This window comes from Branchiostoma belcheri, unplaced genomic scaffold (assembly GCF_001625305.1).
Source record: "Branchiostoma belcheri isolate BF01 breed outbred unplaced genomic scaffold, Haploidv18h27 scaffold52, whole genome shotgun sequence".
NCBI lineage: Eukaryota > Metazoa > Chordata > Leptocardii > Amphioxiformes > Branchiostomatidae > Branchiostoma > Branchiostoma belcheri.
In genome coordinates, this window is record NW_017804154.1 from 532,406 (window position 1) to 547,019 (window position 14,614).

General features: G+C 39.5%; 1 protein-coding gene and 1 long non-coding RNA gene across 2 annotated transcripts; one reads left to right on the forward strand and one right to left on the reverse strand.

Moving 5' to 3' along the window:
• Positions 1 to 3,093: 3,093 nt before the first annotated feature.
• Positions 3,094 to 5,270, forward strand: LOC109480814. The gene is made up of 3 exons (XR_002140857.1): positions 3,094 to 3,250; positions 3,994 to 4,128; positions 4,542 to 5,270. It is a non-coding gene; the product is annotated as an uncharacterized LOC109480814 (long non-coding RNA).
• Positions 5,271 to 5,387: 117 nt separating this feature from the next.
• Positions 5,388 to 12,968, reverse strand: LOC109480813 (phospholipid scramblase 1-like). The gene is made up of 9 exons (XM_019783131.1): positions 12,841 to 12,968; positions 9,935 to 10,148; positions 9,090 to 9,167; positions 8,778 to 8,854; positions 8,095 to 8,231; positions 7,536 to 7,656; positions 7,243 to 7,345; positions 6,916 to 6,974; positions 5,388 to 6,687 (listed from the first exon to the last, which is right to left on the reverse strand). The coding sequence occupies exons 1-9, from the start codon at positions 12,850 to 12,852 to the stop codon at positions 6,655 to 6,657; spliced, it is 834 nt and encodes a 277-aa protein (XP_019638690.1). The 5' UTR covers positions 12,853 to 12,968; the 3' UTR covers positions 5,388 to 6,654.
• Between the last annotated feature and the right edge of the window lie 1,646 nt (positions 12,969 to 14,614).

Below are 14,614 nucleotides of genomic sequence, written 5' to 3' on the forward strand. Positions count from 1 at the left end.
ATGCACACACACACACACACACACACACATGCACACACACACATACACACACACACACACACACACACATACACACACACACACACACACACACTTGGCAACAGGACGCAACTGTTCCTCCACAAAAGGGTTATGAATAATTTAGTACATGATGTGACACATGCCAGATCAAATTAATATCAGGGCGACTCGTAATGGTGCGTAGAATAATCTCCAAGCAGATGTAACGAACCGGCTCCAGCCGTTTTCTTACGCCTGTTTTTGCAACATTTAGTGCATGCCACCTTGCCGGACTTTCCAACGTAACTCACCCCTTCGCCCTCCCCACGTTTTCAGACGATGGTTCCCTTGTGCGGGACTTTGCAGCTTAATCGATCCTCCCTCTCACCGGATGTTTTCAGGCTCAGACACTAACTGGGGTTGTCCGAAACTCTGATTAAAAACTTGGTGGTAACAATCATTGTGCCCGCTCTTTATTGTGTACTAGACAACAAATGACAAAAGAAATTAAAGCAAGTGAAGATCAAAAATCCAAAACATTTCTCATGGCAAATGCGTAACTCGACTCACAAAGGCCTGACATGTTGTAGAGTCCATTTTAGTATACCTAGTATTTTTCATTGTCCTGCGTTTACACCTTTACAGAGTATTGTACAATTTCCATTTCTGGTTGGCGTTTTGCCAGACAGCTGCCATGGCTGGGACTTCCCGTGACGTGTGGAAACCTTGGTAGGACGCTGATGATGTCATAGACATATAGAAACTTGGTTCCTTTGTTTCCAAGGTTTCCACACGTCAAGGAAAGTCCCAGTCATGGTAGTTGTTTGGCAAAACTCCAACCAGAAAATGGAAACTGACATTTAATATCGAAAATTTGACCTGCTTGGAGGTCAGAGTTGCAGTTTTTGCTAGACTGATGTTTGTGCCTCTTCCTGTCAAGGACACAAGTGTAAACACTCATTGTAGTTAATGGGTCGTAACTAGCTCTGGTATCGGACATGTCCCCGTAACGTATAAATGCCTTGCCTGCCAAAACAGTTTGTTGAATAGGGATCCTGGTGTCAACAAATGCAATATAAGATTGAATGTCAGCAAAGTAAAGCCATTCAGTCCTTAAAACGCATTGGTCTAATTGTTTTGGCGGCCATTGAATTCGGTACCGTCTGATAGACATCGAAACCAAAGCCATTGTCCGAAAACATGCAGTCAACGTCCAAAACAAAGTACATGGTACTTAAGAAAGTCCCGCACCGCGCCAGGGACACCTGAGCTGAATTGCTGGCGGAAAGTCCCATATCTGTTTATCGTCACGGTCTGAACGGTTCTGGCCTGGATGCCAGACTACCAGGGCTTATACGGACCAGGCCCTGGGCCCTGGGCAAACATGCCCAAAGGAATTTTACCACAGTCCCCTATGTTCCGATCGATTGTCCGTTGTGACGATCCCACATCACACAAATGTGACTTTGGATCTAACCTAAACCTAAAACCGCACTTCCAGTCTATTTTAGTTATGATCAGAATCCCCGCATTAACAACACATTTAACGTTAACAATAATTGTTTGATTACGATGCCTTTCAAGTTGCATTTTTTGCCATTAATGTAAAGGTATTAGACAATTTGTCAGGATAATTAAGTGAAAGATTTGTTCAAACAGACAGAAATTTATGAATCTGATGTAACAGTTTATCATCTATGTACACATGTATTCGATATTCAATAAAGAACAGAGATGAAAAAAAACAATAATTGTTTCAACCAATAAATATCAGAAACAACTAGAGTTCCACGATCTCATACCTTCGCCAAATGATGTTAATCTTCATGACAGACAAAGTAAAGATTATTCCTCCTGATTATGCAAATAGGATCCTCATTTGCATGAATTATACAAGTTGATCATATTCTTCAACAAAAGACAGCCTTATCTTAACAAAGAAAACCATTCTACCATTTCCTCATAAATTATGCAAATGAGGTCCTTATTTGAATAAGTTATGTTTAATGATGTTCACCTTCACTTAACTTTTAAATACCCCAAGTATAAAATTCTAGGCAGTTACCATTATGGAATTATAACATTTTCTTATTAATTATGCAAATTAAGAGTTAATTTACATAATCAAAAACTTCCTGTGTTTCTCTCATTCTCAATTACATATGTCACAAGCTTGAATAGTCCTATAATGTAATGCAGCTGATTTATAGAATTTCCTCATTAATTATGCAAATTACATCCAGATTTGCATAATTGTTGCATAATTATGTCAAGCGTCACTTAAGTTTCCTACATACCAAAAATCATGAAGATCCGTCCTCCGGTTCTTGAGTTATCCTCTTATGAATATTTTCAAAGAAATGGCCCTGCAGTTCCTGAGCAAGCCGCTAGGGGGCCCAAACCTATGTCAGTTGTTCCCCAGCACAAGACCTACCTACCATCCAAATTTCGTGACCCTAGCATGTCTAGATCATGAGATATCAAAACCGGAAGTTCAGCTGCAGTACCATAAGAAGCCGCTAGGGGGTCCAAAATCTAATCATTTCGAGGTCTCATCAAGACCTACCCACCTACCAAATATGAAGTCAATCCATTGAAGCCTTCCCAAGTTATCGTGTTTACAGACAGACAGACAGACAGACACACACACGAACGCCTACGAAAACATAACCTTCTTGGCGAAGGTAATAAATATTGAACATTACCGTCCTATCAACTGTAGAACAGCAGGTAATTATATGTTTGTTGGTATTATGTTTGTGGTGTTTTTGACTCCACCAGCTGAGGTGACATGTAACATACCCCTGACGGGGCTTTTCAATAGTATCGCACTGTTAGTGAGAAGGTGAGAATAGTGTTTATCAGGTACGCGGCTTTGTTGTCGTGATTGGGACTTGCCCTGACGTAGGAAAACCCCGTGAGATAGAAACTTGTTTTGAACGAAAACCCGACATCACCGAAACCGGACCCGAGGTTAAGTCATTATCAGCCAATCAACGCTTGAAGCGAAAGCAGGTTCTCCGCTGTGATTGGCTATTAAGCGGCCTGACAACAAACGAAGGGGAATCCCAGTGATGTCATACACAGGGAATAGTATAAAACTGCTCACCCACAGCCCAGCTTTGATATTTTTGTTTCAACATTGTAGGGTTGTAGGGCTAGCGGAGGGCTCCTGTGCTACACAGTGCAACTGCCAAGTGCAACAAGGAGATCCCGTGGTGACACTGTGAAGAGTTGAACTTTTAAAAAGGTAAGTCTTGTGTATCTCTCAATGCTGCATGCTATCCAAATCTGCCAAAGCTGTGGTAAAAAGGTTAGCCTGGTATCCAGTTTGTTGTTGTACAAACATGTATGTTTGGGGGTATTGGGGTGTTCAGGCAGGTTGTGCATTTTTGGGCTCTAATAGCTTCCCCCCGCCCAGTGCAACAGGCCGTCCCGGTATAGGTAGGAGTGTTACGCTAATACAGTATGCTTGAGGATTTGGTTTCCCCCAACACGTTCTTGGAGGGCTAATCAATCTCTCGTGAAATACACACCGGGAAACCTATGTGAGGCGGGCGGGACAGAGTTCAGAACTCTTGTGGCCTCCACCACGATCAGACTGGATACCAGGCTATAAAAAGCTCGCTGGTAAGACAACTATGCCAATATCACAATTGCAGAGTGGTTTGTTTTCATTACCCCAGGGCGTGACAAAAGCGTATGCCAACCTAGAGCATCACTGCTTGCAAAAAAACTTTTCTGTGCATGAAACAAAACGCAGCCTGAACTGACGCCAGGGTATGCTGCCAGAAGAATTTCGTATAACCACAACCCACTGATACAACTCTACTCCTCTACTTTGTGCTGGTCGATACGTCACACCGAAACTGATCCGAAACCTGACACCACCGAAAGTTGGACTGTCACCATAACTTTCGATCACACAATATGAATACTTTTGGAAATATCTGTTAACACCATTAAAACGAATCTTTCTGATTTCCTGACCAGAAATCTGATTTCCTGACCAGAAAGATTCTACGCACCCAGCTGTCAACATGGACACTGCAAGGCGAGTGACATGGAAACCAACATCAGTGACTAGCATCACTGATCATGCATATGCGCATGACAGCATCACACCGCGTAAGTTTACATTTCACAACAACTTCAGTTGACTATTCAGTGATGCTAAATTTGCTAAAAGATGGTGAATAGTTTCATCAAGTTGGTTTTGTCAAAATTGTTTTAGTTACTATTAATTGAACATCTCTATGCACGAAGCCAAGAGATTTTCATCATAGTTACTGTGTAATAGACTAGAAGGGGGGCAATGTAGTAGACAGAGGTTAACAGATGCCCTTGTTGGATTATTATATAAACCATGATGTATGGATCAGAAAATCTATTCCAGTCAGGAACTGTGAATGGTGCTATTGAAATCCTAGATGCGCTGCTAAATTGTCCATAGGAATGGAATTGAAGAATCAAATCAATACTGTCAGAACACTGATAAAGCTTTGACATCCAAGTTAACGATGTACAAAACCTTTCCTCAGTCTTCTGCAGTGATGCGGCACCAGGCATGATGATGATGTCCGGACAACTGGATCCACCAGGTGACCAGTTGTCCCTCCAGTCATCTGGGATGAAAGGCTAACAGCCAAACAATTTTTATGGGACGAGACTTCAGCTGTCATCAAGTACAACTCAGCTATAAACACACTGGGCTATATGAAACCAAGTGCATGCAACATTCTACATTCTACATGTAGCTATAGGACAGTCTTTTTGATATTGTAAATACAGACAAAGTGGTACATATACATGTAATCAGTCACCATAGCCTCTATACAATAAAATCTATTAGAGACTTAATTATGACGTAAAGGGTAACAAGTGCAATCATTGGAATTGATTTATCACCATCGGAATGGTCCATACCTTTACTGTACATGTATGGCATTTGTGACACCATTGCTGCATTTTGCCACTGTAAATGTCAACAATGTAGTTTTTTTTAACAACTGGATAAGCTGAGTCTCAGAGGCAGGGGTCCCATGTGAAAACAATACCTGCCTCACACTAGTGTAGTTAAAAAAGTGCAAAAAAAGGATGACATGAGCAAAGGAGCTGGATACACAACCACACGTCATTGAGGTGAAACTCTGAAACAGGTGGTTATTCTCCAAGCAGATGTTACATGCCACAGGCAACTCCAGTATGTCATTTGTACAACAACCAGTATGTGAAACTGTTGGAACTAATACACCAATTCTGTCATCCTACACTTGACTGTGTGTGTTTTCTGCTTGTTGTTACTGAATAATTTGACATTGGGCATTAGCAGGTGAGAAAGGTCTTATGAATACCAATTGAACAGTGCATATTTTCATTGATCTGTTTGGAAACAAAACCTCACTGTTGTGAGCAACATCTCTCTGAGTATCAGTCATTTTTGTCAAGAAAAAAATAAAAAGCTCCAGCCGTCATACAATGTACATATAACTGTGGGTGGGGACCATAAAAATTTTCTTGTCCCCAACCGAATAAAGACCAGTTAACTAATATTGGGCCTTTAAAGTACTGGAAAAATGGCAAAAAAGGAAACATTTTAAAGTACTAGTATACCACTCATTACAGTTTCTCATATTGAATTACAGGTAACCCATGGGTAAAGACTATTCTGTTTTTGGCTGGAAAAGGCTACAGCTAGTGGTGTAATGGGTCTATTCATCTTAATCTACTATCACAGATGACTGAAAAGTACACTCACCTCAAAACTGTAATCAATAAAATTTAATTCATCAAAGAAGGGCATACATCAATTACAGAATTCAATACCGTTTTGACACACCAACATACTACCTTGGACAAACTTACACCGCTATTCATTTCTGCAAACAGCATGAGAAAATTTGTGCATATAATATGTGCACTTTGTACATGTACACATGTATCTTCAAGCCAGATATACATATGGCATATATATATTATTACATGTAATGAGACATTGTCTATTAAACCACAGAATGACAGAAGTTATGCTATTAAGATGTTAAAGAATCACTAAAGTAAGTATGTAGATATGAAGCTATGTTCCTTAAGTTACATGTAAATGTAAAGATTGCAACCCATTCACTTATTTAAAAATTCTTTCAAGATGCAAACCTGGAATATCTACAATATTCCTTCATTGTCATAAAGGCAACTTAAAGGTTACTATCTAGGCTCTAAAGCCCTACTCTACTATGCTAAATATACAATGCTTCAAACTGCATCAGTATAAATTCAAACAGTTTCATATCATTTAGTCCTGACTAGACTTTATGATATATTTAATATAATAATGATGTCAAGTTCAATCATTAAGCACATGTATGGCTGTCTATAAGACAGCTACAGAAAGAAATATAGTATTAACATTATTGTGAGTCTCAATGAAATAGAGATAGTAATTGTTTCTGTCTATAAACACTTACTTTGGTGACAATTTCTGTCATTCACCACAGACACAAAAATACTCAAGTAATTGAAAGTATTGCTGTCAATTTCTTTTTCCTCACATAGATTTGATCCAAAATTATACATACATCTTTAGAGTAACACTGTGCACCCTTAAGCTTGTCGCAGAAGATTACTTTCAGACATCTTTTGACAGTGTACAGCACCTTAATTCTTGGGCTGCTCATAGAACATGAAGTCCTTCAGAAAAAAAGGAAAAAATATCAGAGGTCTTATAACACAATCACAATGTAACATTACACATTCAATTGGCTGATATGATATAGGCACAACAAACAGAAAATGATTGATTAACATAGTACATGATACTGACAGTTTCTATAGTTATGTTGGGGATTATAACTGACAGGAAGCTAGGTCAAGGGTCCCAGAAAAAGAATTTTATGTATGGACATTGTATATACTCACCACAAGAATCATGGCTCCCATCAGAACAGCCTTCAGTTTCACATCCAGGTCCAGAGGGACTGGGGGGAGGGGGGAAATCATGATTATTGTATATTATATTATTATCATATTATGAGAAAGGTACATGTAAATAACTGTGGACTGACATGACTGAGTATGGACAAGTCCATGTCACAAAAGTGTCCCCTCCTCAAAAAGTACACAATAGATGTGTGAAACAATTATACACATAAATAGATATCAGGTAGTCGAACACCTCGTCTACAGACACCAGGAAGACAAAGGGTTGCAAAAAGTCTTGAAGAATAAGGCGAGAATGGAACCTACATGACATGCTGTAGTGGTTGGCCTGGGTGAAGAACTCCCTGGCAAAGCCGGCGTAGTTCCTGGTGATCTTCCCAATTTCTGTCTTTTGGTCAGTGCCATACACCTGCAGCAAACAACTGACATTGTGAGTATGTGAATTTAGCTGACATCCTGATTAGTACCAAAAGAAAATCTAGATTCTATGCTACTTTCACAAGGAAATGGGTTTATAGAAAAAGTTAGGCTATATAATGCCATGCCAGGCTGCTACATGGTTATACCATGGAGGTACAACACTGTGCAGAGACACTTACATTGAAGTCCACGTCACAGGTGCAGCAGGCCCCGTTCCAAACACAGCAGGGACCCCACAGGTGGAAGACCGACTCTCCATTGGCATTCATGATCTCATAGTGGGGCTTCCACTTGGACCCCCTGGAATGTACTTGTCAATTATTGTCAAATATCATTACGTCTGGGTGTAACTGTTTGTGTATCTGTTTGTCCTGACTCGAGAAGGTTGACAGCATGTGGGTGGGTGAAAATTACCAGGCAGAATGACAATGACAGGAGTTCAAAGGTCTTAAATATAAGGAATTAAGACTTCCCAGAAGTTTAAAATCACTGCTGTAATACCTCCATCAAAAATGGAGGTGTTGTTTTCAGTGTCTTGGTCAAAGGTGAAATATGGGCCTCCTGGTTGCTGACCTTGGTGTTGGGTTCTTTAACATGGCTGTCCCTAAACCATAGATCATGTTATGATAATAATGCCATTTTGAGTGATTTTACAGTTTTTATGGCTTCTATGGAAGAATAAAATATTTCTATTATATTAATTACATAATTGTATGTTATTGTTGATATTTGACTTACGACTGGATGGCCATGCCGATGAGCTGTCCTGGGGGTGACTCCACGTACACCTCAAAGGCACAGCAGTCACGGGCGCACGAGGCACACCAGGGGCAGCCAGCACAGCACTTAAACTCACGCCGCATACGCATCACCTCCTAGGGGGACAGGGTAAAAATAGTCTGATGGAGGGGGAATCAAATGACATTTTGGCAGTCAGGTAAAGGTGCAGTCATGCTCCCATTAAGACAAAGCATATTTAATACATGCATAATCATTCATGATTAAATAAAAATCCAATCAAATCTGATAAAATCAAACCTGTCCAGAATTGCCCAGTGTGTGCATTGTAAAGCTGTGATTGATGCTGACATAATGATCATGCATCAATTTCATCAAATGAAGTAGCACATTACTGTACATGCAGGGATAATGCATGGACTTGGTAAGGTCCTAATATTAACAGGGCAAGTCAACTTTGAACAATGTGGAACTGTACTTATTCCCATGCTCAACTGAAAATGTGAAATGAGTTGAAATAAAGCACCTGCAATTATACATGTCACAATGTAGTGCAGGTAAAATCAGAGCTCAAAATACTTTTTTTTTCTGCATTTGTTGGGAATTAGAGCTCCAGAGTCCTGACAACCCCTTTGGTCTTACATTGACTGGTGCCATAAATGATCCAGAATGATGTTACATACATGCCCGGCATTGTCCAAGATATGAAAGGTAAAGCTGCGGTTTGGTCCACAACAGATACGCATGCAGAATTCAGAGTCTGAGGGAGGAAAAAGAACACTGTGAACACAGTAAAACTACAAACAACAGAATTAACATTCAGTTCTTGTTAAGGTTTTAAAAATTCATTTCTTCTCAAATTTTACCATCAATTAACAACTAATACTGGTAGTATGATATTTGGTATCTCTAGTATATTCCTAAAAAAAGGTTATGTTGAGTGAACATTGTACATTTATAGCATTAAAAAGCAACAAAAATGTCACATATAATACCTTCATAGGCAAAGAATATTTGCTGTCCCATGGAATTCTTGATAGCATACTTGTTGGCCATTTGGACGTTGGTAAAAGCTGGATAAAAGTGAAAAATATATATGTTACTAAGGCCACACCAATTTAATTTCTTGGTTAACGGATTTTTCTAGAAAAATAATGGAGCGGGCGGGCGAAAAAAATAAAAACAGGCCTAGGCATCCAATTATGGCCCAAAATGGTATGATAGGAGCCATGAAGTCAACACACCAGGCTGGTTCAAAATTCAAACAATGAATTTTTAACTTTTAATGATACCATTGCATTGAAAGATGGAATGACTGTAACAAGTAGTAAGAAAAGGACTGTTTTCAACTGTTCAGGACAAAATATGAGCATTTTGCAGTTGATTCTGAATTTTTATTTTTATTTGCAAATCAGAAAAAAATGAAGCGGCGAATCCGTTAACCAAGAAATTAAATTGGTGTGGCCTAAAGGTGACTTGACATACATGTATACATAGATTATTTTTTTGATTACCCTTAAGCATTGCATGTTGTATAAACACTGATCTGCACAAGACAGCCACACAACACAATACCTTGAAGTTCTCTTCTCTCTTCTATAGAATCTAAAGTTGTCATCCTCAACTGTTACAAGTATAGTGCGCAACGGCAGCAATTTTGTTATGGCTCATTTCATTTATTTTACCAGTATTAGCCAAGCACACCGGGTCACCCCTACTCTTCTTGATATGTGTGCACTGAGGTTTTACATGTATGTCACAAACACCCCCATACACAAACTGGGCTGCCAAGTTACATCCCCATCCTAACTAATGATGCGACTCTTTTCCAGTACCCTACCTTCAAACAGTTCAATCTGCTGGTGCACAATGATCTGGTCAATCTGGGTCAGGTACTCCAGACCAGGGGGGCATCCTGGGATGGCCTGCTGGGGGGGTGCCACCCACGTCTGCGCGCCCATCTTCCCCGCCCCCTGGAGCCCTGGCTGCTGCATCACGGGCTGCTGCATGGCTGGCTGCTGCATCGGTGCCGACCCCTGCTGATATGGTGGTGGCTGCCAGGAAAATAGCAACACCAGTAACAATTACAAACTACTCAATCTTGGATAATATGACCTCAATGTTATGTTAGGTATTCAGGTATGCTGAGAAAGTAAAGATCTCATAGTTGTATGAAATATTTCCTTTCTTTAATCTCTTGACAATTCTGTCTATATGCATTTACCCACTGGCTTAACTGTACAGACATGCATATACTAGCAGGAAATTGAACACAGGAAAGGAAATAACACTTTCTGGCACCTTTGACCTAACTTCCTGTCAGAGTCATCGATGTGCCTATAGCATGTGGAAATAACTACGGACACACCGAAAATAAAACCTCTGTACACAGAGGTAACAAGAGTTCCGAGATCTCATACCTCCATGAAATATGGGCTTGCTTTGTCTTCATTAATTATGCAAATAACCTCTACATTAACATAATATATGCATAGCGATGCAAACCTTTAAGTAACTTCCACATGTTATGAGGTATAAAATTCCCATCATTCACCAATAGGGATTCACAGAATTTTCACATTAATTATGCAAATTAGGTCCTCATTTGCATAATTGGTATCTGTTGATGTTCCGCCTGCCACAGATTAAATAGATTACATGTATAGCAGTACCATTATATGAAACACTGTAATTATAGAATTTCCTCATTAATTATGCAAATTAAGTCCTCATTTGGATAATTTGCATTTAATCATGTACAACTGTCTCTCAGGTACCTACACACCAAAAATGATGAAAATACGTTGTTCCAATCTGGACTTTTGAAAGTTTTTACCAGAAACTAACCTGCAGTTCCAGAACAAGCTGCTAGGGGGACCAAACGTATGACACTTACTCCTGACAGGATAAGCTATCTGTCACCAAAAAGTCAAGACCATAGCTTGTTCATGACAAAAGATATAAAAACTGCAGTACCAAGGTCATCCACCAGGAGGCCCATACTTCACCTTGACCTTTGTCTTTCCAAGACTTACCATCACACCAAATATCATCACAATTCATAAAGGCGTTCTGAAGTTATGCTGACTACAAAATTGCGGAAACACACACAGACACACACACAGACACACACACACACAGACACACACACACACAGACATACAGACAGACACGCCAAAAACAATACCTCCATTTTTCATGGAGGTAATAACTCTTTACAAGTTGGTGGCCTTTTTGAATGACTGTGCCTTCTACACAACATCTTTGGAGTAAGCTCCTGGTCAACAAAGCATGTGATTAGGCCAAGCATATCATTTGCTTCAAAACATTTTGCTTTTATCACTGAGAGGTTTCAATATACCTTTGATGATTTGAACACTAACCTACTGGGCAACCTCATTACTTTCACTCATTTTGTTCAAGTAGGATAAAACTTAAACTGATGCTATGCACTGTTCAAATTATAATTCAGTTCATAGTATCTGACGGACATCTATCAGTTTCCTTACTTGTGTAAGATACCTGTAGGTTATGTGGACCTTTAAAAACATTTGTAATATGAACTGGACTGTCTCCTTATACCTACACAGTCAGTGACTGGGTGTCATGTGATAACAGCTCTCAATGGTTGCCAGGTTACAAAAGAATGTGAAGGTTGCATGTATAATACGTATGTTTCAACAAACTCTGTACATCATAAAGATTATGTTTACAAATTACTTTAAAAAATAGCCATTAAAAAAGTTGGAGCCTAGTATTAGAAAAACAAATGAATTTAGAATGACCCTTGACCTACTTTATGGGACCTGAGAATGAGTAATAGTCATTCATTGGTCAATAATAGCACCTGTTAATGAGTGTGCAGTTGAAGGAGCGTTCAGTACAGGAAAAAAAAAAATCAGACAGTCAGACACTGAGAAATTCAAATACATTTGACAACTTGCTTTCAACAATGGATGTGGCACACCAAACCATTCGGCATATGTGACAAACAAAACTTCATAGGTTACTTATTGCTGTGTGACCTGTAGTTTACCTCCATCTCCGTGAGACCTCGCCTAATGTACACACAGCCGAAGAATTTGTACCGCTTGCCGCTTAGACTATGGAGGGGGAGGAGGCTTTTTGCTTGTAAAAGTTATATGGTTTAGTGGATACTAACTTCATATATAATCATGGTGCTTATAAGTTATAAGGGAGATAACTATATAACGGTTTATCAAACAAATCCGTCCTCCCAGAGTGACCGTGGCTATAGCACCGCCTGTTTACATTATTTAATTAACGCACATGTATATGCCCTGTGGGTTGTTGGCGGAAAAAATCCTGATCCTGAGCTATACGTCAAAAACGGAACGCAACATTTTGCACCTGACATTTCTGCTAAATAAAATCAAAATCACCAAAAACTTGTTACGAAACAAAGTTTATCTAACTAGGCAGATTGTGTTCTAAAATTGCTGTTACGTTTTTTCAGACCGTTGACTTCATTTTTATGTACGGAAATATATAAAACATGTTAAAAGACTCAAAGTTAAATTGTGAAAGGTTTAATACCAGTCTCGAAAGATTTTCGTGTTGCCCCGGGTAGGGAGAAGGTCCTGGAAGTTGGAACAGTGACAGGTTACGTGACGGTACGTTTGGCAACTGACAGAGCAGTGGGGCGTGATCACTGAATTGTTTACGGGCTAATTATAAATCTTCCGTAACAATCAAAACTTGTCATGCTGTCTCTACCAGGCTTACCTGATCTGCCATGTTGTCCCCTCAAACAACAAACTCCGTCACGGATCTGGACGCAAATTTGGAAGCTGACAAGCTGTGACAAGTCTCCCAGAAGCTCGGACTGCCTTTATAAACCACTGATCATGCGCCGCAGGTTTTGGCGTTCGCGTCGGGACCAACCGCTAACACCAAAGGGGTGGTCTAATAACATATCAAAATCCTTGACATTTCGAAACTACGTCTAAAAATTGCTAACAGCACACATTGGCTTATAATAGGAAGAGTGTTGTGTTGTTTTTCTTGTCATGATTTAGTCATAGAGCCGGGAGCCCTCCACATTATAAGTCATCATGAACTGTCCCCAACATCCGACAGGACAATGTGACGTCACGAAGCTACATCCGCCTGTTCTCAAGAATATATCATCCCTCCACGAAAGTTTCCTTTCACTATTTCTTCCACCAGTAGTATTTCGACCATGGTCCGATTGGTGGTCGCTAGAATGCAATAGACTGAGACGTGTTTTGTGTTCACCGTTATACACCATCTAATATGTGAAAAACATCTTGCAAAATGACACATTTCTTACGGTTTAATAATCCAACTATTATATGTAAATCATAAGCTATGGATAAAAGCGTACTGCCGCGTATCATTTGCCCCTGACAGATCTGTATTTGAGAAATTCCATGCTTGATTTTGAACCTGGTTTCTTTCATTCTTCTTCCATTTTATCATTCCCATTGTGTATTGGTGCATTATTCTTATGGCACCCATGAAGGTTCGCTACCTGTTATTTTTTTTAATTTTATTCACATGGATTTTTGAGCATTGGATAGGAAGCACTTGTTGTGCTTATGTAAATCCGCTGCTCCTAAAACATAATACAAAAGTAAACATAAAGATGACATAAAGTGTAGCATAAACATAAAATGAAAGTGGCTGGCGCACCAATAGCATAACATTATTGAGTTTGGTCAAACCTTCCAGAGTGGTGGATATAGTTGGACACGCTACCTGTTGCGTCACCAGTAAATTATTACCTTCGCCAAGAAGGTTATGTTTTCAGGGGCGTTCGTGTATGTGTGTGTGTGTGTGTGTGTGTGTGTGTGTGTGTGTGTCTGTCTGTCAACACGATAACTTGAGAAGGCCTTGATGGATTGTCTTCATACTTGGTAGATGGGTAGGTCTTGATGAGACCTCAAAATGATTAGATTTTGGACCCCCTAGCGGCTTGTTATGGTACTGCAGCTCAACTTCCGGTTTTGATATCTCAAGATCCAGACATGCTATGGTGATGAAATTTAGATGGCAGATAGCTCTTGTGCTGGGGAAGAAGTGACGTGAGTTTAGGCCCCCTAGCGGCTTGCTCTAGAACTGCAGGGGGGTTTAAAGGACAAATGTTTAAAAGAGGATAACTCAAGAACCGATTGATGGATCATCGTGTATTTTTGGTATGTAGGTAGCTTAAGTGATGCTTGACATAATGATATTACAATTATGTGAATATTGATGTAATTTGCATAATTAATGAGGAAATTCTATAAATCAGCTGCATTCCATGATAGGAAGTTCAAGCTTGTAACATGTTATTAAGAACGAGAGAAACACAGGCCAAATATTGATTATGCAAATGAAGACTTAATTTGCATAATTAATGAGAAAATGTTATAATTGCGTAGTGGTAACTGCCTGGAATTTCATACTTGGGGTGTTGAAAGTTTAAGTGAGGGTGAACATAATTAAACATGACTTATTCAAATAAGGACCACATTTGCATAATTTATGAGAAAAT

Excerpts from the sequence above, each read along its gene's own strand:
- LOC109480813 (XM_019783131.1), bottom strand. Across the intron at positions 9,168-9,934 it reads GCAGATTGAACTGTTTGAAG|CTTTTACCAACGTCCAAATG; the intron begins GTAGGGTACTGG and ends ACTTTTATCCAG. Across the intron at positions 6,688-6,915 it reads TGGGAGCCATGATTCTTGTG|GACTTCATGTTCTATGAGCA; the intron begins GTGAGTATATAC and ends TTTTTTCTGAAG.